At 41.7% G+C, this 27,329-nt stretch overlaps 1 protein-coding gene across 6 annotated transcripts in view; it reads left to right on the forward strand.

Moving 5' to 3' along the window:
* The window catches only part of SNX24 (sorting nexin 24), a 120,753-nt gene that overhangs the window by 41,119 nt on the left and 52,305 nt on the right, over positions 1-27,329 (forward strand). For 5 of the 6 annotated variants that reach the window (XM_045571882.1, XM_045571881.1, XM_045571879.1 and 2 more), the window contains one exon: positions 13,868-13,951. The exons of the other annotated variant lie outside the window; for it this stretch is intronic. In XM_045571882.1, the coding sequence (XP_045427838.1) occupies positions 13,868-13,951 (84 nt within the window). The remainder of the gene's footprint in view (positions 1-13,867; positions 13,952-27,329) is intronic. 6 annotated transcript variants of the gene reach the window in all.

The following is a 27,329-nucleotide window of genomic DNA, read 5'->3' on the forward strand; positions in this document are numbered from 1 at the left end:
ACAACACTTCAAGTTGAAACAGATCAGGAAAACTGTTTTGGACTGTTTGTGCAAAGAGGCAAACTTGGGCCTGATGGGCAGTGGCATCCGCATTTTATGGAAGCAGAGAAACTCTAAGAGATTTCATGTAAATCGGCATGTTGAGCCCAGAGAGTCCAGCTCTGATTTAGATACAAGTCATTTGAATCTCTGGAAGCCTGGAATTTCTCCGTGGTGCTAACAAAGAAGTAAAGAACAAGGCACGGTGCTAATGAAATGGGAATATCTTTTAATTTAAAAAAGTACAAAATCCATTGAGGGTCTTATCTTGCAGCAGCAGGAAGGCTCCACTTAACTTGCTTCTGTGGTGTTTGAGTAGAGGTTTCACTTCATGGCCAGAAAAATTAGTCATTTAGTTTTATTTTATTCAGAAAGCATGTATTCAAGGGATCCCAACGGTAGATTAACTCAAGGCTGTTTAGATCTTAGGGAAATAATAAAAGCAGATACAATGATGTTAACAGAAACAAAACACGGCTCTCTCTTCTTCGCCTGTTAGGGGGATGTGCACGTTTGTACAACATCCAGGAGATGGGCCGAGGAGTCCCTCTGGCACCAGCTCCCCTCCCGGTGCCACAAACCCTTCTCTGATGATGTAGGCACAGGGTTATAACAACGTCAGAAAAGTGTGGGCCCGATTTTACGTGTCACGTTATCATGGGTACCCTAGCTGAACCCTTTCTTTTCATTAAAAAAATATATATTTTACTGATTTTTTACAGAGAGGAAGAGAGTTAGAAACATCGATGAGAGAGAAACATTGATCAGCTGCCTCTTGCACACCCGCTACTGGGGATGTGCCCACAACCAAGGTACATTCACCGGAATCGAACCTGGGACCTTTCAGTCCGCAGGCAGATGCTCTATCCACTGAGCCAAACCGGTTTTGGCAGCTGGACCCTTTTAACCGTGTGTAGTCGGTCTCGTCCATCCTGCCTGAGCCTGAGGGCACGTGTTCGCCCAGCCTCTGGCAGTGGGAGGTTGTGTGTCCCTCCACGGGAAGAGGACATGGCGGATAGTCACACACAGCTCTGCTGCGTTCCCTTTCAGGCCCAGGAAGCTTGAGAGGGTGAGTGTATTGGGGAATAAAAGACGCTGGTGGGATGAGAAGTGAGCAGACCAGTGTGTGGTCTGATCTTTTTCGTGAACCACTGTCACGACTCAGATCCACCCAGATAGAGCCTCTGATTTCCCAGCCAGAAGCTGCACACAAGGTAGGAGAGGAGGACAGGGAGGGCAGAGAGAGGGGGTCTGCTGTGAGAACGGAGTGTGCTGTTTGGTAAGAGAGAGCTGTGTGAGACAACTGACTGAATGGAATCAGGTCCTGAAGACGATGACTCAGAACAGGAAGGTAAGCGTCGGTGGTTAGTTGTGAATGAATTCACATTTGTTTGCCCTGCTCAGTGTGTAAAGTGTGGCGCAAAATACATGCTTATGGCACAGTCTCTACCTTAGAACAGAGTAGGAGAGGAATGTATGTGACAAAGCAATACATAGTTACATAGAAGTAACATGCTCTGGTGTTAGAGAGCATCTGTCAACCCCCTTGTGCTACACAATATGGATAGGCCTAGAGCTGATTAGTGCCTTTTCTGTCTGTCTGGCTACAGTGTGTTAGGGAGGGACCTGGAACCCAAATATCTCATTTACAGCTTATCTTTTCTCATCATAGCATGTTTTCACTCAAAATTTTAGCAAATGATACAAGATACACATCTGCAATGCAGAGAAATTGTGATGGGGGGCTGAAAAGTTAAAGGAACAAAGGTTATCCATAATTCCTCTAAAACATTTGGTGGGTTTTCTTTCTCCTACTAGTATGTACATAACACACACTGTTATGTACATACTAGTGGCCTGGTGCATGATTCATGCACATTGAAAGGAAATTAATCAGAAGAAATATTTTAATATCGCTTTTCGCCCTTTATAAATTCATGATCGACAATGACAGATCGAAACACAAGCGTGCAATTGGCACCAGTGAGAGCTATATGGATTGCACATGCATGAATCAACTTAGCCTTCTATATATTGTATATAGAATAAACTTGCTTAATTAGACCTGCTTTCTGATTTAGCAAAACTTTTTCCAGCCCAGTGAAGCACCCCAACTTCTCTTTCAGTTATTTGTCAGCAACACAGCAGTAAATATCAACACAAAGCAAATTATTGTAGATCACACAGGGAGAACAAAGGGTAAAATATTTAACTGCACCAGTGTTTGACTAGACACTGAGTGGCCAGATTATTATGATCTCTGAATGTGTAATAATCTGGCCACTCGGTATACTTCTCTTGAGTACCTCATTTATTTAATATCAAAGGTACTATAAATCGTGCACCGGATCAGTTTTCTCTTTTGCACTGGCTGATAGAAAGCTCAGGCAAAATAGGTGAGTGGCCAGATTATTATGTGTTCAGAGATCATAATAATCTGGCCAATCAGTGTATTCTGCACAGTGAGAAAACCTGAAATAATTTTCAAGGTCCACCATTTCTTATTTCTTTTCAGTCAGGCCAAGTTTCTAAGCTTTCTAAATCTCCATTTTCTGGCTAATGAAAAGAAAATAGGATCCACCGAGTCTCCTTTCTACCTATTCCAGGACTTCTGTAACAATCAAATGAGATGAAGCACGGGAAAACACTTCACAGACATTTGGTTAAAGCGTGAAATATTTGCACCTGGCTATAAAGCAAGTCGTGTTCCTGGGCTGAAGAAACTGCAAGGAGGCTAGTCACTAGGGAGAGGAAGCCAGGCCTTGCTATATGACATCATTACCCGGTGCCCACAGCAACTATTTCCAGGCTGGGCTGGGCTGTGGGCCGCATTTTGCACCGTGGGGTCTCGGCACCATTGGCTGTGATTTGGTGGGGTGTCGCTCCTGGATGGTGGTGGGGCCTGTGTCCCACTTGGGGGAAGCTGTTGCTTTGGGAGCATCAGGTCTGTGGTGCCATTTCTCTGTAAATGGCCAGTGTATGCCACAGTAGCTCCTTCATTGAGCGTCTGCCCCCTGGTGGTCAGTGCACATCATAGCCACTGGTTGGATGGACACTTAGCATATTAACTTTTATATATATAGATATTCATATAAACATAAAAAAGTATACTCTTTGTATAGTCTGCTCTTATTTTATAAAAATATTGACAAGATGATACCAATTTATATTAATAAATCTTCTGAAATATGATATGAATAGGCTATCATTTATTAGCCATTCTACTAAATATTAGGTTGTGTACAATTTTTATGATTATAAATATGCTTTTTCATTTATAAAATTAATATTTCAATTTTCAGTTGATGCCACAACAAATAATTCATATCACTATCTGTCCATACATTAATTGATAAATAAACATACTCATATATTTTTGTCTTATTTCTTTCTTCATATATGCTTAGATTATTTTTTCTTTCTTAAAAATTTCTTTATTGATTAAGGTATTACATATGTGTCGTCATCCCTCCATTAACCCCCAACTCCCCCTCCCCCCACTCATGTCCTCACCCCCTTGGTGTTCGTGTCCATTGGTTAGGCTTATATGTATGCATCCAAGTTCTTTGGTTACTCTTAGATTATTTTTGTGGTATGTCCTATGAAAAGCGACGTAATAAAACTAATATTCTTCTTTCCTATTCTCCGCTACATTTAAATAGGGCATACTGTTTTTTTCTGAGGGCCAAGCAGCTCACGTCTGGAAATGTTTTCATGGGTCCATATTAGGCTGTGCTAGTGAACTTTAGTTTGTAAAAGGACAGCGTTGGCAAAGCCATGGTGAGAGGTCGAGTGATTGGACATTAGCGAATGCTTGGAAAAGGACTGAATTAATTGTGGTAGGAGGGGTTAGTTTTCTATCCCGTGAACCATATTTTCCCCCAGAAAGTACTTCATCAAAAAGACTCCTTAACTTCTGTGTGGTCCCTGTGAGATGCCTGGCAGGAAGTTTGCAAAGCACCTGCTCTGTCCGCTCGGAAACACCAAGGAGGGAGGGAGACTGTTCGCATCCAGGTGCTGCTGGCGATTTAACTGTGAACATAGACACCGCGAGCCCAGAGGTCAGGCTTGCAGCGGAGGCTCGCCCTTCCCACCAGTGGGAGCCGGGAGCGTTTTCCCACATGGGCTGCTTTAGGTTTAGCTCAGGCTCTTGGGAACGGCCTGAGTTAGAGTTTTACATTTTCCGTTTCTCTGTAGAGACCACGTATGTCATATTACTAAGGGGAAATAACCCAAACAAACAACAACAACAAAAATCTTGCAGAATGATTATATTTTTGCTAGTCAACACCTTTTCTTGAATCTGTTGTTCTTTCTTTAAAGGAGTCAGACAAATTAAGTGATTATGATACAGCATAGAACTAGGAGAATCTCTTTGTTTCGGGTAAAAGAAATCAATATGAGGAGCTCTTGGAAGTTCTTTCTTTTCCTCTTTAGCGGCTCCTTATATATGGGTTTAGAAATGCTGATTCTACACGAAGAATGACAGTGATACATGCTGAGGCCTGGCCTCATTAGGCTCCGGACTTCTCTCTGAGAGTCTCTGCCACTGGTGTGTGTTATATATGGATTTAGAAAAGGTGGTTAAATACAGAAATTGAAGACTTTGGTATTTAAATATTTTTCTGTATTTAATTTTTAATCAGTGTAAAATTTTTATTAGATAAACTTAGTTTTAAAAAGGTGGTGTATCAGTGAGTTTAAAAAAATAGATTAGCCTTTAAGGTAAACAATAAATAAAAACTGTGATAATAACTTCATAGTCTTCAATTGCCATTTTCTCAAGGCTGCACACACTCAGCAATTATATTTAAAATTCTAACTCCCGCCGAAACCGGTTTGGCTCAGTGGATAGAGCATCGGTTTGTGGACTGGAAGGTCCCGGGTTCGATTCTGGTCAAGAGCATGTACCTTGGTTGTGGGCACATCCCCAGTAGGGGGTGTGCAAGAGGTAGCTGATCCATGATTCTCTCTCATCGATGTTTCTGTCTATCCCTCTCTCTTCCTCTCTGTGAAAAATCAATAAAATATATTTAAAATTGTAAACCCCCTCCCCATGTACTCCTAACCTCTTTACCTGCTTCCCCCCCCCACACACACACCCCTGTACCACTTTCTAAAACATACTGTATAACTCAGTTATTTTTTTGTATCGATTGTTATCTGTCTCCCCTTGCTAGAATGTCAATTTCATGGGTGTGTAGGTCTTTGTCAGTTTACTTCACTGATCGCCCTCAGACACTGAGCAGGGCCGAGCATATAGTAGGGGCTCAAGGAATCTTTGGATAAAGAGGTATTATGTTTGCTTCATGTGTACAACATAGTGATTAGACATTTATATAACTTAACCAGTGATCATCCATCCGACAATGGAACAGTTTTTAAAACAATCATATCTTGGGAGAGTAAAATACTTGACAAATATTTTTCTCAAGAAGAACTAAAATTCTGAGTTTTGAAAGAAGGCTGAGAATTCTGCTTCCTTCACGAGGAGGAAGGATCCTCGACTGTAGGGTTTACAAAGTGCTCTGCCTCCTTTCCTGGGCACAGAGCCTGTCTCTCGCCGCTGCTCCCAGCACATCCGTCCCAGCGGAGCAGCAGAGCTTTGATGGCGGCCGTGGTTCTGCACATTGTCTGTGACGAAGCATCCTTCCCTTCCTGGGTCCAATAAAGACCAAAAGTTCGGTCAACCAACATGTTTTCAGGCCCTCATGAACAATATTCTTTTGACCAACTACAGCAAATTTTCTACAGAAACATCTTATTTCCTAAAAAAAAAAAAATCTTCAAAAATTCCAGTTTATATGCTGCATATAACATATCGGTATGAAATAGTAGTACATTTGCTGAAAATTAGAGAGTGTGACTGCACTTTCAGTATGATTGTGCCATTTCGACGATCTGTTTAAAGGGGAGGTATGTGCCGAAACCGGTTTGGCTTAATGGATAGAGCGTCGGCTTGGGGACTGAAGGGACCCGGGTTCGATTCCGGTCAAGGGCATGTACCTTGGTTGCAGGCATATCCCCACTAGGGGGTGTGCAAGAGGCAGCTGATCGATGACTCTCTCTTATCGATGTTTCTAGCTCTCTATCTCTCTCCCTTTCTCTCTGTACAAAATCAATAAAATATATTAAAAAAAAAAAAAAAGAACCACAGGAAAGAATTCCTGGAGCTCACTTTAAAAAATAATAATAATAATAAAAAAATAATAAAGGGGAGGTATGGGAGGCAGTGATGCCTGAGGGTCTCGAAGGCTCTGGAACGGAGATGCAATGTCACTTGGCTGAAAGGGGGTGGCAGGGTAGGACCCCTCTGCCCAGAGAGGCGCTGTGGGCGGTGACTGGGCTCCGTGCGGTGGGTGCCTGGGGTGGGGAGGATTTAAGAAGGACCGAGCTGTGACTGGCTCCTCCAGGAGAGCCATGGCTTGGTGGGTTGGGCAGATTCTGGAGGAATTGGGGGCAGGTAGAAGAGTTGCTGAACCTATGAGCTAGTGATGAGGAGACGCAATCAATCTATAGCTAAGTAGTTTTAAAGAAGAATGGTGGATTTTGTTGTTGTATCTCCATAAAACAAGTTATTTCAAACACAAAACCCTCCCTTAAGCCACCTGTAAGGAAGGCTGTCCCCAAATGCCCATGAAAACCATTCTGTGCTTCCTGCTGGAGGCTGTCTCCCCTTCATGGTTGGTAATGATTCGTTCCATTTCAAAGCACCATACAGGGCACCAGTTCATTTATTTTCCAGCAAACTGGCACATGGACATCATTCTATCATTCTGATTTTGGTAATGGCTCCAAGTTCAGATTTGCCCAAATTAGTAAGTAGTGCAGATAAAATTTATTTTTTTCTATTCTTTCAAAGCAGGTCATGAAGAGAATAATAAAGCTCATTTGATACTTACTTTCCAGAATTCTTAATTGTTTGACATAGTATGTGATTTATTGCCTCAGCAACTCAAGTAATCAAAGTATGAACAATATTCACATTTACATATGTGCTATTTGAAACTAATACTTAATTTTAAAAAACTACGTTAGCTAACCAACACATTTGACCTGGTGTATCTGAGTGCATTTCCCCCCTCACCCTCAATTTGTTGATTGGTTTGGAATCATATAGATACGGTTTAAGAGGAAAAGAAAAAAATGGAGACTTTCATGATCAAATAATGAATCAAGAAGCTGCAGCTGAAATCAGTTGGTACTGGGGTTTAAACTGAAAACCTGCAATCCTATAAATACCAATAAGTTTGTCTTTATCATCAGAGAAATTTAAAATTAAAACAGGTAGCAGGAATATGTCGTTATCAGGATGTCTATATTATGCCAGGAAAATTCCAATACTACATATACATGTATAAAAAATATGTAGTAGCTTTCAGATCCAGACTTAGTTGATAAATTTCTGTTTTGTTTTAAGTACCATAACTCTACTAGTAAATAACACATCTGTATTTTCTGTTTCTTGATGTCTGAGTCTCAGAAAATTCCTGTTGTTCCTCTACTTAGAAATAGGAATGTAGTTCATTGCACCCCTGTATTCTCTCCTCTCTACACACTTTTTGTTGTGTATATGAGCTTCATTTCATTATTAAAAAATTAACATCATAACTTTTCTGTTTTTTGCTTGGTAACTTGAACTACATTCTTCACCGGTTTTCACCAGTACCCTTTGCCTACCAGTTATGTAAAATTAAAATCTTTGTACCCATATACTTCCTTTCACCCAGTTTCTCCCCATTCATGACCTATTGTATTTTCTGACAGTTAGGCTATGATTCTTTACACTGACAAAGTTTAAAATATTTACAGTTTCTTCTATAAAAATAAATGATCTCCAATGCTGTATAGACTGATTCTGAGAACTAGGCGTGGTAATGTTCCTGATATTATAATTATATGTGAGAACATTTATTTATATTTTCGTGCACGGTGGAGTTCCCCAGGGTGTCCTGCGGGGATCAGGCCAAAATCCGCAGTCCAACGCTACTGCAGCTCCTACCTACTGAGTCCACCCATCCGTCCCACGGAGCTTGCTGCTGGCTTGCACCCAATCAGTCCAGACCAGGAGAGGCAGTGAGCCCTGCTTTGGGCCAAAATAAGCTCCCCAACATCTCCCAAAGGGTCCCAGATTGCAAGAGGGTGCAGACCAGGCCGAGGGACCCCACAGGTGTATGATTCAAGATTTAATTGGCTTTTAAGTGTACATTTTATTTTATACATAATACTTCACATAAAACTTATTCTATTAAGTTAAAATATAATCAAAGTATATATGCATTGAATCACTTTTATAGAGCTTGGTTATTTTTAGAAATATTTGATAAATTTGTCATTACACATGTCTTTCTTCTTTTTCTATGTAATATCTCTTTTTCTCTGGCTGCTGACCAGATTTTATTTCTTATTAATTGTAGACAATTTGGTTATGATGTACCTTGGTTTTTATTTTGCGGTGTTTTCCTTTCATGTTTCTTGTGCTTGCTTTTCTTGGATCTGTTGGTTTTTAATATCCACCAAATTGGGAAAATTTCTTTATTTCTTCAAATATATTTGTCTTTCTTCCCTTACTGTTTAAAGTTGTCCCATGCTGTATTTATCATCTTGTAGTTTTTTTTTTTCTTCTATTTCATTTTAGTTTCTATTGTTAGATTTTCAAGTTCACTAATCTTTTCTTCTGCAGTGTCTAATCTGTTATTAATTTCATCTAGTGTGTTTTAAAAATCACAGACATGGTTGATTTTGTCAATAGGACCCAGGCCTGCTGTCCAAGTCTTTTTGTTTTATATCTTTCATGCCTCCATGTAACATGATAAACCTTTCCTTTGGATTCTTGAACACAAGAACTTCCCTTGTAGTATTGATTTTAATGCTTTTGCTTACTAATTTTATAATCTGTGTCATTTGATGATATGTTTCAAAGGATTGGTTTTTCTTCTCATTATGAGTCATATATATATTTTACTTTTTTATTGGATTCCAGACTGTGACTTTTATCTTGTTGGTTGCAGGATATTTGTATATTCCTAAAAACATTCTTGAGCTTTGTTCTGGCATGTGGTTAAATTACTCAGGAACAGTTTGCTTTCTTCAGGTCCTATGTTTAAGCTTTTTTACACTGGACTAAAAGAGCTTTTAGTCTGCAGTTAATTTTGCTTACTACATAGCCAGGTCTCTTCTGAGTAACCAATACCTTATGAATTATGAGGTTTTCCGCCCTGGCTTTTGGGAACAGGCACTATGCCCAGTTGTCTCTGAGCACTGTTCTTTCTAATCCCTTCCCATCCTTGGGTAATTCCCCAGCCCCATGTGCTGCTGAGGATTCACCTGAATACTGCAGAGGAAATTATCTTGGCTTCTCCTCACTCCAGCTTCCAACTCCCTAACTCATTGGACCTGCAGGGGTAAACACAGGGCTCACCTTATTTGTTTCCTATCTCTCACAGTCTTCATTTCTTTGTGTCTAATGTCTTGAGAGCCCTTTTTTATCCAGTTTTTAATTTTTAAAAATATTTTTATTGACTGTATTGGGATTACATTAATTAATAAAATTATGTATGTTTCAAGTGTACAACTCTATAATACATCATCTATATACTATATTATGTCTTTACCACCCCAAGTCAAGCCTCCTTTCATCACCATTTATCCCCCCTTTACTTTCTTCTTCTTCTCTCCACCCCCTTTTCCCTTTGGTAATTACCGTACTGTTTTCTGTGTGTAAGAATTTTGGGTGAGTTATTTTTATTTTTATTTTTTTCTTTATCCCTTCATCTAGTTCACCCAGATCCCCTGTCCCCTTACCCCCTGACAGTGGTCAGTTTGTTTTCAGTATCTATGACACTGTTTCTATTTTTTTACTTTTTTAAATTTTGTTCATTAGATTCCACATATAAGTGAAATTACAATACATGGTATTTGTCTTTCTCTGGCTGGCTTATTTCATTTAGTGTAATACCCTCTAGTTTCACTTATGCTGTCACAAAAGTTAAGAGTTCCTTCTAATATTTTATAGCTGTGTAGTATTCCATTGTATAAATGTAGCACAGCTTTTTTATCCACTCGTCCACTGGTGGGCACTTGGCCTGCTTCCAAATCTCGTCTATTGTAAATAGTGCTACAGTGAACACAGGGCTGCATATCTTTTTTCAAATCAATGTTTCTGGTTTCTTTGGATATACCCCCAGAAGTGGGGTCACTGGGCCAAAAGGCAGGTCCATTTTTAATTTTTTGAGGAAACTCCATACTGTCTTCCACAGTGGTTGCACCTGTTTGCTTTCCCACCAGCAGTGCATGAGGGTTCCCTTTCCTCCACATCCTCACTAACACTTGTTTATTGATTTATTGATGATAGCCATTCTGATAGGTGTGAGTTGATATCTCATTGTGGTTTTCATTTATATTTCTCTACTGGTTAGTGGTGTTACGCATACTGTCATATGTCTCTTCGCCATTTGTATGTCCACTTTGGAGAAGTCTATTCAGGTCTTTTACCCATTTTATACTTGGATTGTTTGTTTGTTTTTGGTGTTGAGTTATATAAGTCCTTCATATACTTTGGACATTAACTCCTTATTAGATGTATTATTGGTGAATTGTCTTTTAATTTTGTTCATTGTTTCCTTTGTCATGCACAATCTTTTTAATTTGTTGTAGTCCCATTGGTTTATTTCTTGTCGCAATATTTTTTTTCTGCTATAGCTTCTTGGGCAAGGGAAACAAAAGAAAAAAATATTAAGTTTTTTAATTGTTTCAAGTGGGAGGTTGAATCGGTTCTCAGTTACTCCATCTTGGCCAGAAGTGGAAAGCACCCTGCCCTCATCTTTAACTTAAAAAAAAAAAAAATGTTTTTCAAATAGGAATGAAAACAAATAGCCCTTGTCTACTCACTCCCAGTACGAAATTCCAGAGGCAACCACATTCAACTCCTGTACACTTTTATTCCCTGCAGATTCTGTACCGTCCCCTGCCTCTCCATGTAGGGAGGCCTTCTCTGACCACTCTGTCCAGCTCTGTCCTGTTACTCTGCTGCATTGTTCTTTTTTAAAAATGTCTTTATTGATTAAGGTATTACATATGTGTACTTACCCCCAATTGCCCTCTCACCACCCCCCCCCCCACTCATGCCCTCACCCCCCTGTTGTCTGTGTCCATTGGTTAGGCTCATATGCCTGCATACAAGTCCTTCACACTCTTCTCATTTCTTGACATCACCAGGTCTGCTCATACGTTTACAGTCGGCCTCCCTCACTAATAGAACACTCTCCCACCTGTTTTGTTCACTGCTGAATACCCAGAGCCTAGAGCAACTCCCTGCACATGGCAGGCTCTCGGGAAATAGCTGATAAAAAAACAAGTGATGAATGCCAGGTATCGTGCCTGGAGCTTTCCAAACATCGTCCTGTGCTGCCCCCACCGCAGAGGCAGAGGACAACTCAGGGTTTTCCAGGAGAGCAGAGCAGGAGAAGGGTTCCTAGGCAGCAGAGACAATATGGATCAGAGCTCTTAAAAACAAACAAACAAACAAACAAACAAACATCAGTCTGGCCCTTGCCGGTTTGGCTCAGTGGATAGAGCATTGTCCTGAAGACTGAAGGGTCCTGAGTTTGATTCCAGTCAAGGGCACATGCCTGGGTTGCGGGCTTGATCCTCAGTAGGTGGTGAGCAGGAGGCAGCCAATCAGTGATTCTCTCTCATCATTGATATTTCTCTCTTTCTCCCTCCCTTCCTCTCTGAAATCAATATATATATATATATTAAAAATCTGGTATGAAATTCAGGGAAATGAGATTTATTAAATTGACTCTATTTCTTGCTTCACATTGTCATGGAAATTCTAATTAACCCACCTCCTTTCTAAGATGTTCCCCCAGAATAAAAAAAAAAAAGGGGGGTGGGTGGGAGAACAGTATCAAATTATTTTGCATTTTTAAAATAGCAACATAATTAAAATATTAGAATTAAAATTTTTCAACTCCTGTGTACACCCACCTCCACCTCCACAGAATTTAGTGACTGTGAAAAGTGACTGTGGAACTTGGTAATGGAACCATCTGGTCGATAGAAGGATGACATTAGGTGAGGCAGCCGCTGTGTCACTCGTCTTATCTGGCCTCCAAGAGGGGGCGCCTTGAGGGGTGACCTAGTGGGTTGAACCTTACCAAGCCGTCCTCTTCCTCCTCCTCTGGGTTCTGCAGCAAACCTGCCAATTAAGGTGGTGGTTTTTGTGTTGAAACCTCAAGTCACTGGATTCGGAACATAACTTCCTTTATTTCATGCAGCCCCGCAGATGGAAACCGCTCTCTGCTCCCTCGTTGTCCTGATTTAAATCTGGGACCTAGAGAGAAGGCTCTGCATCCTGTTAACCAGGCCCCCAAGCTGGAGCTGCACTTCTTTTGTTTGTGTTTCTCAGGGAGTTTTCTTTATTCTGTTCCTGGCAGGGTCTTTGAAGAAGGATAGTTTCTTTAGTGAATTAGTAAACAGTTATTTTTGAAAAAGTAACGGAGGGATATCTGAGAGTTTGAAGCATATGTGTGTGCTTTTAGAAGAAAGTATTTTCACAAATTCACCCAAGGAAAGTATTTTTAGGAGGATTGCTTAGAAAAAATGTTAGACTAAAATATTGATTAGGTGAAAATGTACCTCATTTAAGTAGGTGGTGTTTTTCTTAGCTGAGTCATGCAACACAAGATTTTGTTTCTGATTTGAAGAAGCACAAAAATACAAACACATTTTGTCTGATGAGATAATGTTTGGCTTTCCATAACAAAAGTCGTATTTACATATAAAGCAGAACTATAGAGCCAAAGGGGTCTGGGTTAATAATGACAATATATGAACTTGTATGTCTAATTATTTTTTAAGGATAAGGTAAGCTTGATCTGACCACTACTCTCTTTCATGTGACCTCAACTTTAGTATTTTTCAGAAGGGCAATGGAAACAGGAAATCAGGCTTGCTAAGTAATCAAACAATATTCCCTCATCCCCGTGTTGACAAACACCCGCTCACAAAGCAGGAGCCAATGACCAAGTCTTGAAACAGCGGAGCGCCTTCTCTGCAGTTCCTGCCAGCACGCTTCCCCCGCCTCCACTCTGTGCTTTCCTGAGCCTTTCACACCGCGGCTCATCCCTTGTTCCGGTCTTGACCCACTGACCTGAGAATCAAGAAAATGTCATGTTAGTGCCTACTAATTAGTGCGCACAGAGAGCCTTTGCTTCTGGCCTTTCAACCTTCCCGAGGCGGGAGCGCAAGCTGTCACTCGTGTCACGCGGGGAAAAGGAGCCTTCGCCGCGAGCTCCCTGTTTTGCAAACAGCAGAACCCCTCCAGCTGAGACTGGAGATGAATATGCAGGTTAGGAAGAAATTAACCTAAAAGGCACTGCCGTTTGCATGGTTGTCTTCCCCGTGACACGGCACCGCCGTCACCGAAACACCCAGCATAGCATGCCGCAGGGCTGCGATTCTTACCGGAACTCGCGCTGGGGTGTCACACTTTTATTTCAGTACCAACGTCTGCATTGGATGACATAATGTAAAGGCAGGAACATCCTTTGGTTAAAATGTTAAGGTGCATTTTCAGGCATTTAAGTTCCGGTTGTTTCTAGGCACGCTCCCGGGGAGGCTGCAGTTTGTTAGCGAGCATTTGGCCGAGGCTCATTAATCAGTGCTGTTGGGCCCGGGGTCTCCTGGGCCTTCTGGGTTTTGGGGGATCAGCTCCTGTAATTAAAGGGATGAAATATATCATGGTCACAAACTTACCACATCAGACAATTGAGGGTTTCAAACTGGTAGAATTAATCTTTTTTTTTTTCCTTCCCCCCCTTAGGTGTTTAAGATAGAAGTGCTAATGAATGGAAGAAAACATTTTGTTGAGAAAAGGTACAGCGAATTTCACGCCTTGCACAAAAAGGTAATCCCTCCGCGCCCCCCCCCCCTCCCCATTTCTCTGTGTGGCAGATAGTATAACGTTAGGACTGCTTTTGGGGTTCCTAAGAGCATCAAGAGTTCTTAAAACAGTATTCTATCTTTTATCGTGAAGCGAATTTCATTTCAAAATACATTACTTAGTTCTTTACAGGTGTGCTTTCTGAGTGGGTGGGTGGGTTTTCTGATAAGATCTTTTGCATGAGCAGATGTGAGATGGCAAGCTGTTTGCAGTGTGCTGTGCCAGGGATGGTAGGTTCATTAGGAATAAAATCCAGACCCTGTTTTAGCCATGAAATGAACTTAATGGGCCTTCCAAAAGGGAAAGAAGAAAAGCACACTATTTTATTTTATGGGGAGAAATTTATTAAAATCAACGTATACTTGCAAATACCCAGAAAAGATACCTCCCACGTGTGCGTAAGGACTGGGCAACTTGTGAAAGAGGCTCACTGCTTTTTGTTGAATAGTAAAAGCTACAGAATAGGACTGGCATTTCATTAAAAGTCTGAGATAAAAGACAAAAATGTAAAAGGAATTGCTGAGTTTTTGGAGAAATGGTCAGTAAAGAGTAGAAGAGTGAATACTTTCTTATTTTATACCAAACATGTAATGTTTTGCAGATTATAGATTATCATTGGGGTGCTGAAATTACTTTATTAGTAGAAATACCTCATGAAATTGACCAGGAAATCACTGTATATGAGTTATTGCAATTATACTATTTTTCTTTCATACATATTCATATGTGTATATTTTTTGTATATGTGAACATATACACACATATGCACACATAATTTAATTTCCTTACTTTTGTCACTTAGGTAAGAAGTTAGGTGGGAAGATTTTAAGAAAGAGTCTATTTTTTTAATTGCATTAAACATGTCTTATTATAAATTCTCTGGGATATGGCAGGGCATAAATGATGTGATAACAGTGCTTACTCTGTTTTAAAAGTTCTTTAGCATTTTTTTGTAATTAAATTTTCCCACTTTCTAAAAGGAGAATCCCAGGTAGAGGTTTTCTGGTGGTTTTTTTTTTTTTTTTTTTTTTTTGAGAATAGGGTTTTGAGTGGAAACTTTAGTAGGATATGCTGGAGAAATGAGTGAAACTGCTTCCCTCTGTTTCCTTTAACCAGTTAACTGCCACAATAGTTTTAGCTTAGTGAAAAAAGGCCTGCCGCTTGCGTCTATAGACACTTCTGGCTTACAAATGGTTAAAGAGGAGCTCTCAGTTACCTGTACTACTAGGATCCCATCACATTTAATTCCCCAATTAAAATTGTGTTACATCCTAGTTTATATTTCCAAAAGAAACAGCACAGGTTCAGGCCTGGTGTTGCCAGCTGCTTCACAAAAGCCTCAACCCAGAGGCAAGAGAAACAGCCTTGGACTGTGAGTTTCACGTCCTCCTCAAGAAGTTTCGTTTTGTTTACTGTTCTTCAAGGAAACAGACTCCAGAGAGATTCCCACTGGGCAAATCCTGAAATAAGTCCTTACAGTGAGATTAAAACCGGAGCTCCATCCCCAGCCCAGCTCTGATGGCCAGGCAGTCTCCTTCCTAACCTCCCAGGGCAGCGCCTGCTCTCCATGACCCCGTCCCAGCCCAGCTGTCCCCAGGAGATGCCCGGGACCAGCTCCACGGGAGGCACAGCGGGTGGCTGCGAGGTAGGCCGCCCAGCAGAGGCTGCCCCGCCTCCCCGAGTGGAGGGTCACTCGCCCTCTCCTCTTACACAGTTTATTTTCTTCTGTAGAAAATGACCCTTTTTAGTGATTGTAGGCAGTTCTTAGGTACGTGTAGACAGAAAAAATACCAGATTTTCTAGGACTTCTCTCAATTTCTACAATTCCGTTAATTATTTTAGCTATTCTTATATCAGCAGGCCTAGTAGAGTTAAGAGAATAGGAATTCTCAGGTCTCTCAAATTTGCATGTTTCTAGCAGCTTTGTTAAAATACCCTCACAAGGACACAGAGGGGGAAAAAAAAAAAGCTTTTTGGAGCAGAATTTTAATTGAGAGACTCTCTCTAATTGTATTTACTACAGAGTAGAAAGCAGCTGCTGGAAGGCTCCACTGTATTTGTAGGAGATTTGGCAAAAAAGTAACATGAAAGTACAGATAATGGTAGGGTTAAAACAAGTCTGTAATCTTGACTGTAAAATTGTTTTAAGAAGGATTGAAATTGGCAAAAATTAGAATGTACAGACTTTACTGATTATTGCTGCCAGATTACATAACTATACTTTTATTAGATTTTTGGTACCATAATTCCCATATTTGCGTTTTGTGATGTGCTTTGAATGTTATGTTTTTACATTAAGTATTTTCCCTTTAAATGTAGTTAAATTTATTTTCATATAATTTTTTTTTTTTAAATTCAACTATTTCTGTAGTAGATGCAATTTGCTCTCTTGCCAGTGTCCTGATTTTTCTCACACTTGACTGTGCATTTATCACATGTTAAAAAGGTGTTTAGTCAATGACTTCAAGTTACTCCTATATAATAAAAGAGTAATATGCAAATTGACCATCACTCCAACACACAAGATGGCTGCCCCCATGTGGACACAAGATGGCCACCACAAGATGGCCAGCAGGGGAGGGCAGTTGGGAGGGACCAGGCCTGCAAGGGAGGGCAGTTGGGGGTGATCAAGCCTGAGGGAGAGGGCAGTTAGGGGTGACCAGGCCAGCAGAGGAGGGAAGTTGGGGTTGACTGGGCCTGCAGGGAAGGGAAGTTGAGGAGGACCAGGCCTGCAGGAGAGGGCGACCAGGCCTGCAGGGGAGGGCAGTTAAGAGTGACCATGCCTGCAGAAGAGCACAGTTAGGGGTGACCAGGCATTTAGGCTGGCAGGGGAGCAGTTAGGCATCAATCAGGCTGGCAGGGGAGTGGTTAGGAGGTGATCAAGCTGGCAGGCAGAAGTGGTTAGGGGCAATCAGGAAGGCAGGCAGGTGAGCAGTTGGGAGCCAGCAGTCTTGGATTGTGAGAGAGATGTCTGATGGGCAGTCAGACATCCTCCGAGGGGTCCCAGATTGGAGAGGGTACAGACTGGGCTGCGGGACATCCCCCCTCCTCCCCCCCCCCTGTGCACAAATTTCATGCACAGGGCCTCTAGTTCTAAAATAATATGGGAGCTATTAACCAGTGATCTGCATCTGTATAATAATCGATGCATGGCTCTTCTCTATGTACCATAAATACACAGAAATGCCTCCTGGTTTATTGTCAGGCTAATTTTGAGGCAGAAAGCCATTTCCCATTTGACAGTTCATCTGGTTGTCTGAAGAAAGTTCTTAAAGATTATTATTTCTTCCAAACTTTTGTAATTGTCAGTATTAAAATATGAAAACAATATTCTAATCATTTACAATTTTCTTAGGATTTCTTTTGAACTTTTTTGAAAATTTCAGGAGGTTTTGGTTTTTGTTTCCCTATGTGCATAACTTTCTTCCCCTCAAACCTGAATTATGCAATGCTGGATCTTGCAGAAAAGATGGGGGTTGGAGAAATAAACCATTGTTACCCACACATATTTCTACTCTCCTAATACAATTCCTATTTTCCTTCTTTTCTTGCATTTTTTAGTAAAACAAACACTGCTGCACTAACCATGGTCCCACACGGTGTTAGCGATGGTGTAGATATGCAGTGTGCTGGCTCCAGGAGCAGAATGTTCCCCTGCTGGCCCTTACCTCCCTTTACTCTTCAAGTCCTTGGAACAAGTCACGTGATCTTTCAGTGCCTCAGGTTCCCTGTTAGTATGGGACTAATTAGAGTACTAACTTCGTTGACTTGTTTTACAGACTAAATGATATGCATATTGCACGATAAACTTCCAATAATAGATAGTCTTCATTGCCTATAATTCCCCCCCCCCCCCCATATTCAAGAGTGTGTCCTTAAGCCAGTGTTTTTCAACCTTTTTTGGGCAAAGGCACACTTGTTTCATGAAAAAAATCACGAGGCACACCACCATTAGAAAATGTTAAAAAATTTAACTCTGTGCCTATATTGACTATATATAAAGTAATTCTCTTGAATAGGAATCAAATAAACACAAAGAAAGTATTTTATAATTACTTTATTATGAAATATTAAGTAAACAAAATAGTGAAAAATTATAAAATTCTTGTCTTGTCTGCACCTACGGCACACCAGGCAACATCTCGCGGCACACTAGTGTGCCGCGGAACAGTGGTTGAAAAACGCTGCCTTAAGCTAAATTACTGCAGGAAGCACTTCTGTCAAAGAATACGGATATGTTTGCAGCTACTGACATATATTGCCAAATTATTTTCTTCCAAAATGGTCTAGTGGATTTATAATATTATACAACCAGCAAGTTAGAAAGTAGCACAGCATCTGATCAGCTTTGAATATTACCCCCCCCTCCCAAATGATATGTTTATTCAGCAAGCAATCTTTGTTGCCCTGTTGCTGTTTTAATTGGTATTCCTTAAGTTTGTTTATGATTCTAGACTTTCCTTTTGGAATTCTATTTACTTGCTTTCTCATTTATCTGCAGGGGTCTCAGTTGTTTTTGCTCGTTAGTTTGAGTGGCCTGTTAATAAAATATTAGCCATCTGCTGAAAGTATTTTTCACCAGGGACCTTTCTATTTTGGCTATGATATTTATTTTAATTTACAAGTGATTTAAATTTTTATGTTGTCAATGTGTCAGTTTTTACCCCTTCAGATTTTAAATAAGATTCGTTGTTTCTTCCAGAGCTAGGATGAGTATTTGACTCCATTTCCTTTTTCTTGATTGGCATTTTTCACAGTGTGAACTTTGGATCACCTGAATCAGAGCAGTGTTTACTAAAGTGCAGAATCTGGGTATTGCCCAGACTCGCTGAATCAGCCTTTGTGACAGAGCCCAGTCACCTGCATGTTAAACCAGCCTTCCAGATAGCCTTCATGCCTATCAACATTTGAGAATTCCTCTGGGGTTAGGTTTTCAGAGGTTTTTGGTAGACACAACACTTGTACCCTCCCTCCATCATAGCACTGGAGCCACAAAGTTTGAAACCTTGGGGGTCTTTTGTACCTTTTTCTTAGCTTCCATATCCGGAGTGTCATTAAGTGCTATTGGTTCATTCTTCCAAATTTCTATTATATGCACCATTTCCTGTTTCACTTATATGCTTACCATCCTAAAACAGAGTCTTACTGCTTTATGTATTTCTTTAACTGGTTTTGATCCTTGTCTTCTTATTCATTCTTTGCTGCAGATCAGTTTTCCTAAAACACTGTCTTCATCTTTTTCTTGGGTTCAAATAGATTGAAGTGGGTCTGTGTTGTCTCCTAAGTCATGGACAATAACCCTTGAGGCTAATCATCTTCAACCCTGAGTTCCTGTCCTGTTCCTGCTGTAATAAATCATTACAGACTTTGCTTTAAAATGTACATTTATTATCTTACTGCGAGTGTGTCCGCGGGGCTCCATTCCTCTGAAAGCTCGAGGGGGGAATCCGTGTCCTTGCCTTCCCAGCATCGAGAGGCGGCCTGCATTCCTTGGCTCGTTCCCCCTTCTCCATCTCCAAAGCCAGCAGTATCATTCTTCCAACGTCTGCTTCCATCATCACAACTCCTCTCTCTGTCTTGGACATTTCTGCCTCCCATTGAGGTTACATTGGACCCACCTGGGTACCCAGGATAATCTCCCCGTGTGAGAAGATGCTTGACATAATCACATCTACAAAGCACCTTTTGCCAGGAAGGTAATGCATTCACAGGCTCCAAGGATTAGGACATAGACATCTTAAAGGGGAGGGGGGAGGGGGGAGAGAACGTTCTTTTATTTCCCACAAACCCCTTGGCCAGCCTTACTTCTCTCTGCTTCGCCTATGAAAACATCAGTGGCAGGTCCCCTTCTACCCCCCCACCCCAGCCCCGCCCCATCCCTTTGCCATGCTGGAGGTCCTTCCCTTTGTGTTCACATGGATTCACTTCAAACTAAAACTTTTCAGGTTCTCCTTCTTCCCTGTGAGTTTCTTTTATCGCCTCGTCTTCTTGTCTGTAGACTTCTTTCCGTTTAGAATATAGATTTCTACTTAAATTAAAAACATATCAGAGATGACTAAAACTTAGTTGTCCCCAAGTTTTTCTAGCTAGAAGATACATTTTTTTAAAGGTAGGGCTCACCCTGACTGGTGTGACTCAGTTGGTTCGAGCATCATCCTGTTCACCAAAAGGTTGTGGGATCAATTCCCGGTCAAGGCACATACCAAGCTGTGGGTTCCATCCCTGGTTGGGGGGGAGTATGGAAGGCAACTGATTGATGTTTCTCTCTCACATCAATGTTGTGCTCTCTCTCTTTCTCTCTTCCTCCCTTCCTCTCTCTAAGATCAAGAAAAATAAAAAAATAATAAAAGAAAATTGATATTTTTTAAATAAGTAAATTAAATAAAAGTAAGACCCATGTCTTTTGTATCTTCCTCACCACTTATTAGTATTGGGCACATATTAGGCATTAAATGAGTATTTGGCAGATGGGATATTGGAGAACATCACCGCATGTTTATGACTCACGGGAGGAATGTTTTATTGACAGGAACACTTTCTTTTGTGGGAGTTTACTTCTTGTGCTTCCTTTGTAGTTCTGCTAGATAAGATGGGAAGACACCACCAAATCAGAACAAACCCCTACCCTACTCTTCTCATTCATGTTTAGCATCGTATTATTAAAAAAAAAAAAAAAAAAAAAAAAAAAAGTTGCAGGGCGCTCTCCCTATGGTCCAGCCCCGCTGTGAGGACAGCAGGAGCCTTTACCTTGTCGGTGCTTTTCCCACGGCTCACAGCTCCCGCTCAGGCCCCACCACAGCCAAGTGCCTCACCACTTTCCAGGTGGGCCCTGAAAACAGCGTCTCCTCCCTAGGTCTGTAGCCCGGGTGTGGAGAGGAAAACCTTTGCAAACTCTGAGCGGATCTCACATCCTTTCAATGGTTTCCTGTCATTTGCAGCCCACCCTTTTATTCATAGGGGCTTCGGGGAAATACAATGCTGGTTTGCTCCTGGATTAACTCTCCTCATTCCTGTTATTGTCTGCCTTTGGCTCGAGTAAAATGTCTCATCCTCGTATTTCATTTAACGGAGACATATTTCAAAGAACCGAAAGCCTGCCATCTGGGGTTGAACCAGAACCCGTAGTAGTGTCTCCATGGAGTGTAGTGTGTCTAAAGGGAACCCTGAGGATATAGGGGTGACAATAGGGAGTAAAAGATTGAATTTTACCCCAAATGTCCCTCATTCTTTCTTTAACTTTTCTTTTCATATTCTTTATGTGCTTGGGGAAATGATTTCTGCTCCTTTTTGTGGAAAAACGGGTACTACAGTCAGTGCATATGCGGCGGGTCTGTGCAGAGCAAGTTCTGTGGAAACTTCTAGCACTGCAAAAGGGAAAGGGGTGGCATGCAGGGGAAGGGGACTGTGCTTGTGGTATCGTGGGATCTGCTGGCCATCGGGGGGATCAGGAAGGCCGTCTGCTGGACGCAGCGTGGCCAGGACGGTTCATCATCGCAAGGAGTGGCAGGGGTTATTTATCTTGTAAGCAGCTGAGCCCTACTGGAAACGGATCGTCCCAGGTTTGTCTCTCCTCATCTAGAGTAATTCATTACTCAGCTGCAAACGCTGTCACAGCCCCCAGCAGCTGTGATGATCGGCTTTCTCAGGACTCCTGACATAAAGAAAAAGAAAATATGTTTTCAGTGCTCTGTCTTCACGATTTAAAAGAAGAAGAAGAAGAAGAAGAAGAAGAAGAAGAAGAGAGAGAGACAGATAATGGAGTTGATTTTCTCTTCTGCACTAAAAGAAATATTGTGCTTCATGAGTTAAAGGGACTTTATGTTTACATAGAAACCTACTAAGCTGATTTCCACAGAATAACTCAGTGTTTTTCTTCTCTTGTTTTTGTTTGAGAAATGCCTCAAATAGTGTAGAGACGTGGTATGCATTCTCTGACAAGCAAAGATTCCTTTCCTTCTCTCTTTCTCTCTTCTCCATATTGGAGCAGTCTCCATCAATACATAGCGTGTGTTTGCCATTTAACAAAATAAAACTTGCCATTGACCTCATGCCTCTCTCCCTTGTTTGCCACCTGGCTCTCCTCTCTTAGTATCATTTCTTGAAAGAGGGCCTACCTTCCGCTTTCTACTCTTTTTGCCCAATGTTTTTGACTTTCCATCCCCTTCCAGGAATGTTATCCTGACTCAGCGTACTGTTCCTCCCCTCCCTCCTCACCACTCACCCTGCTCCCCTCCCCTGCCCCTCAGAATTGGATATCTCCTGCTCACATGGGAGTTGATTTGGCTGCAAGTGACTCTAGAGACAGAACAATAGTGACATTAACAGACATATTTTTCTCTCAAATAATGTCTGGGGCTGGTGTGGCAGTTTCATGATCATCAGGGACCCAGGCTCTTGTGGCTTTGCCATTATCAATATGAGGTGGCCACCTCATGGTTGAAGGGTACTGCTCCAAGTCTAGCCATTTCATGGGTGATTCAGCCAGTAGGAAGAAGAGTCCCTCCCTTTAAGACACATGTGTCAAACACAAGGCCCGCGGGCCAAATCCGTCCCACCAGGCCTTGCAATGTGTCCTGCACCGCGCTGTCATCATTGCACTCCGCTGCGTTTCCATCACAATGACAGTTTATGACTGTTCAGTAAACCATTCAGCCCGCGATTTAGGCTGGATTTTAGATTTTGACCCCTTCTCTGATTGAGTTCGACACCCCTACTTTAAGACAACTTCCTGAAGGCTACAATACGTGTCTATTTACCTGCCTTTGACCAGAATTCAGTCAGAGGGCCACACCTAGCTTCAAAGGAGATTAGGAAATGTGTTCTTTATTCTGGGTGGTCATGTACCCAGCTTAAAATTAGGAGCTTTGTTCTGTAGAAGAGAGGGGCAGTGGATTGGGGGAGAGAACTAGTGTTCTCTGCCACTTATTCAAACCTGGCATCCTGCCACCAACAGGCAGGTCATCCAAAATATGACTGCCAAGTGCGGTCAAAAACCTTAAGACAGTGAAGGTCTTGGAGCCATTCTGATCACCTCTGCTTTCCACGTCCTCTCACGGCCTTCTCCTTCTCCCATCCAAAGCCAGAACATAGTTCAGTTCACCGTCATCTCTCGCCTGGATGTCTTCAGGAGCTTCTGATGGGTCTCCTTGCTTTGACCCCAGACCCCTCCTAGTCCATCTTGCTGGTAGAATCTTGCATGGTCTCTTAAAGTAAAAATTGCAGCAGGTCATTCCCTTTCTCAAGAAATTCCATTTGCTTCCCATTTAAAATGATATGCAAATTCCCGTCTTAGCCTCCGCGGCCTTGCAGGGTCTGAGGCTGCCCCTCTCTGAATCTGTCTCCTCCTTTCTGAGTGTTGAACACCAGGCTTGGTCCTCCCTTCCCATTGCTCTGTCTTTGCCATAATTCACTCTCCAGCTCCTTACCTGGCTCCCTCGGAGCATGAATCCGGTCACAGACATTCCCCCCTCACACAGGCCTTCCCCAGCTGCCCCCAACCACACACCCTGCTGTTACTCTCGGCCCTCACCCTGTTTTAGTAACTTGTTTATTTCTTACTGTCTGTTTCCTGGTATGTAAGCCCCATGAAGGCAGGAGTGTCTCTAGCACTGGAGTAACACCTGAAAGAGGAGTGTCTTCTGGTGCATCTTTGCTTTCCCTGGGAATTATTATTATTTTTATTTTTAAATGTTTTTCACATATATTTTTATTTATTTAGAGAGGAAGGAAGTGGGAGAGAGAGATAGAAACATAAATGATGAAAATCATTGATTGGCTGCCTCCTGTATGCCCCCTACTGGGCATCTGGGCATCAGGCCCACAACCTTGGTATGTGCCCTTGACCAGAATCGAATCCGGGATCCTTCTGTCTGCTGGCTGACGCTCTATCCACTGAATCAAACCAGCTAGGGCTATTTTTAAATGTTTTTATTGATCTTTAGAGAGAGAAGAAGGGAGAAGGATAGAGAAATAGAAATATCTATGAGAGAGGAACATCATCGATCAGCTGCCTCCTGCATGCCCCCTCCTTGGGATTGAGCCCACAACCGGGGCATGTGCCCTGACCAGGGATTGAACCTATGTCCTCATGGTTCTTGGGTCAATGTCCAACCTCTGAGCCACACCAGCCAAGCGCTAGCAATTATTTTTTTTAATGGACAAAAGAATAATGTATTTTATCCTAAAATGTATCCATTCTCTCCGTACTATCTACTGCATGAAATCTACTGTTTTCCGGGAGGCTCCTCTCTCCAAGCCCTCTGACCCTTTGCTCCAACATAGACTGGTGGTTGTCCAGGCCTCTGTGCTCAGCTGTCCTTGGAGTTCCCTTCCCCACGCTGATGGGGCGGAGCTCTAAGGCCAACTCCTATTTTTCCTCTTTCTTGCATTTATCCTCAGTTTTCCAGAATTACATGCTCAACTTTATGTAAAAGGAGACATGGAAGGTAAACTTTTCAAGTTCTTGAATGTCTGAAAATGCATGTGATCTCTCACACTTGATTAATGGTGCGGCTGGTTCCAGAAATCCATTTTCAAATTAGATCCTTGAAGCATTCATTGTCTCACATGCACTGCAACTGATGAGAAGTCAGTTGCCAGTGCAGTTCTGCTTTCTTTGTTTATCACCTGATCTTTTTCTGTTAGTAAGTGTGGGTCTGTTTTTATGTATTATGGTTGCACTCAATGGATTCTTAATCTGAAGGCATACATAAATCATAAAAAATTTTCTTTGAGGAATTTTTCTTTTTCTAATGAGAGGCTTATTAATTTTATATTAAGTTCCTGAATTAATTCTGTATGTGTTTTATCTTTTCACCTGCCTTTTCTCTCATTTTGTTTATGCTATAGTACTTTGAGAGACTTTTATATTCTACCTCTTTTCATTTTTTAAAAAAATTCTTTACTAGAGGCCCAGTGAACGAATTCGTGCATGGGTGGCGTCCAGCCAGCCCTGTCCCCAATCGGGGTGCTGGGGACCGATCAGGGGCCAGGCCAGCAGAGGGAGTGGGTTGGCGATTGGGGCCTGGATCAGGCAGGTTGGCTGTCACAGTGCACGTCATAGCCGCTGGTCTTTCTGGTCATTTCACGGTTCTGATCACTGGACTTTTATATACATGGATCATGTTTTTTAATTCCCAGTGCCTCTTTCTTATTCTCTGAATTATTATTTTTCATAGCAACCTGTTCTTGCTTTATAGAAGCAATATTTTCTTATATCCCTGAAGATACTAGTCAAATTTTTAAAAATCTCTTCTGCTATTTGGTTTATATAGTTTCCTTTGTAATTAGTTGTCCCATTTGTTTTTCTTGTCTTTTCTCTTTCATAGTCTGCTTTGTGATGAAAGTGATCCAGAGTACCCATCCAATGAGACTATTTATCATTGGTTCCTCTGCTTTGGGTACGTAAGTCTGGTCCTTCTGTAGGGTGTGTCTGCTAAAGGACCTCATCATCAGGAATGAGGGGAGAGAGCCAGCTATTAGGCTGGAGACCCCATGAAAACCACTGTGTCCAGAATGGCAAAACCCTCATTCAACCCAAACACTTCATTCATTTTCTTTAGGGACATTGATCCTTTTTTTAAAGGCATGTAGTGTATGTTCCAGGGATAAAACCAGGCTTCTACTCACTCTGCTGTGGTGGGTTGGGTAGAGTGCCCTTTGGCACAGGCTATAGAATGGTCTAATCCCTCTTCTTATGCCAGTCTTGAGCACAGAGCCTCTCAATGCTGCTAAGAAGATTGGAGTCCACACCCATTATCAGCCTCTTCCTGAGGTGGACTGGGCTGGACCTTCCTCTGCTATGTTTTCTTCCTTGGCATGCTCCTGCTTTCTGTCTTTTAGAAAACTGTTCATCTCTCACAAGGTGGTGATCTCTTTCTCCCTGCCCTGTTCTATTTGTTGTTTTGTGCCCTTTGGCTTTCTTCCTTTTCTTTTTCTAATGCCTATCAGGATTAAATGCAGGTACATAAAACAAAAAGCCCAAATGCCAGTAACCTTAAAAAGAAGGTGGGAAGGGGTTCATTTTTTCCTCTTAAACACACGCACGCACACACACACACACACACACACACACACACACACACACGTTTGGAAGTGGGCCGGTGGGGGCTGTGTGGCAGCTCCAGGAGGACGCCAGGCACACTGGCTCCTCTTTCTTTCTGCTCAATCTTCTGGAACATCTGGCTTCCATCCTCAGAGTTGCCTCATGGTGGCAGATGGTCGTGGCAGCTCCAGCCATCATGGTCACATTTTATTAGGCAGCAAGCAGGTGAAAGGGGGTTAGGATAGAAAGTACAAGCCAGCTGACTTTGCTCCACCTTTGAAGAGTTTTTGAAGAAGCCCTCTTCAGTGACTTCTGATTACCTTTGGCTTCCACTCTCTGCAAGTAAACTTGGAAATTGTAGCTTCTTAGCTAAATTTAGAAGACTACATTATTATTCTCAATAATTTAGTTCTATTGGTGAGGAGAATAAGAATAGATCTGGGGTTTCAGTTTGCTCTTTCACACTATCATTTTAATAACACGTCAGGTGTGGAGGGCGGAGGTAAACAGGATCAGCACTAGACAGACTGATCTTTGAATTTCCCAAAGCCCCCTTCTTTTGCATCACGTGCAACAAATTTTAGCCTAGAATGGTTAATGGTGAATATATACTGAGTGGCCAGATTATTATGATCTCTGAATGCATAATAATCTGGCCACTCAATGTATATCCATTATAATAAAAGGCTAATATGTAAATTGTCCCCTCAACTAGGAGTTCAACCATCAGGGAGGCAAGCCGGCCAACCACCAATGTCCCCTCCCACTGGCCAGGCTGGCTGGACCCCCATCCATGCATAAATTCATGCACTGGGCCTCTAACACACACACACACACACACACACACACACACACACACACACACTGAGTGGACAGATTATTATGCGTTTAGAGATAATAATCTGGACACTTAGTGTATTGTAATATATGGGAAGAATTTTGTATTACATTATTAGTTTCTGGGATTTAACTGTACATTTTCTTAGAGATTCTTATGCTGTTTCTTTGCATGTGTAGTAAAAGAGCAATCTCGGTAGTTTTCCAAATTCTTGAGTAGAATATTAAAATTCATTCCATTTTTAGGGCAGAGTATGTTTCCTATTGCTGCTGTAACATAACAACACTACATAGGGGCTTAACACAAATTTGTAGTCTTATACTTCTCGAGGTCAGAAGTCCAAAATGAGTTTCACTGAGCTAAAATCAAGGTGTCATAGGCTGTAAGGGAGAACCCATTCCTTTCCCATTTCCAGCTTCTAGAGGTTGCCTGGGCTCAGGACCCTTCCTCCATCATCAAAG

The sequence above is a fragment of the Pipistrellus kuhlii genome, unplaced genomic scaffold (genome assembly GCF_014108245.1).
Source record: "Pipistrellus kuhlii isolate mPipKuh1 unplaced genomic scaffold, mPipKuh1.p scaffold_m20_p_4, whole genome shotgun sequence".
Lineage (NCBI taxonomy): Eukaryota > Metazoa > Chordata > Mammalia > Chiroptera > Vespertilionidae > Pipistrellus > Pipistrellus kuhlii.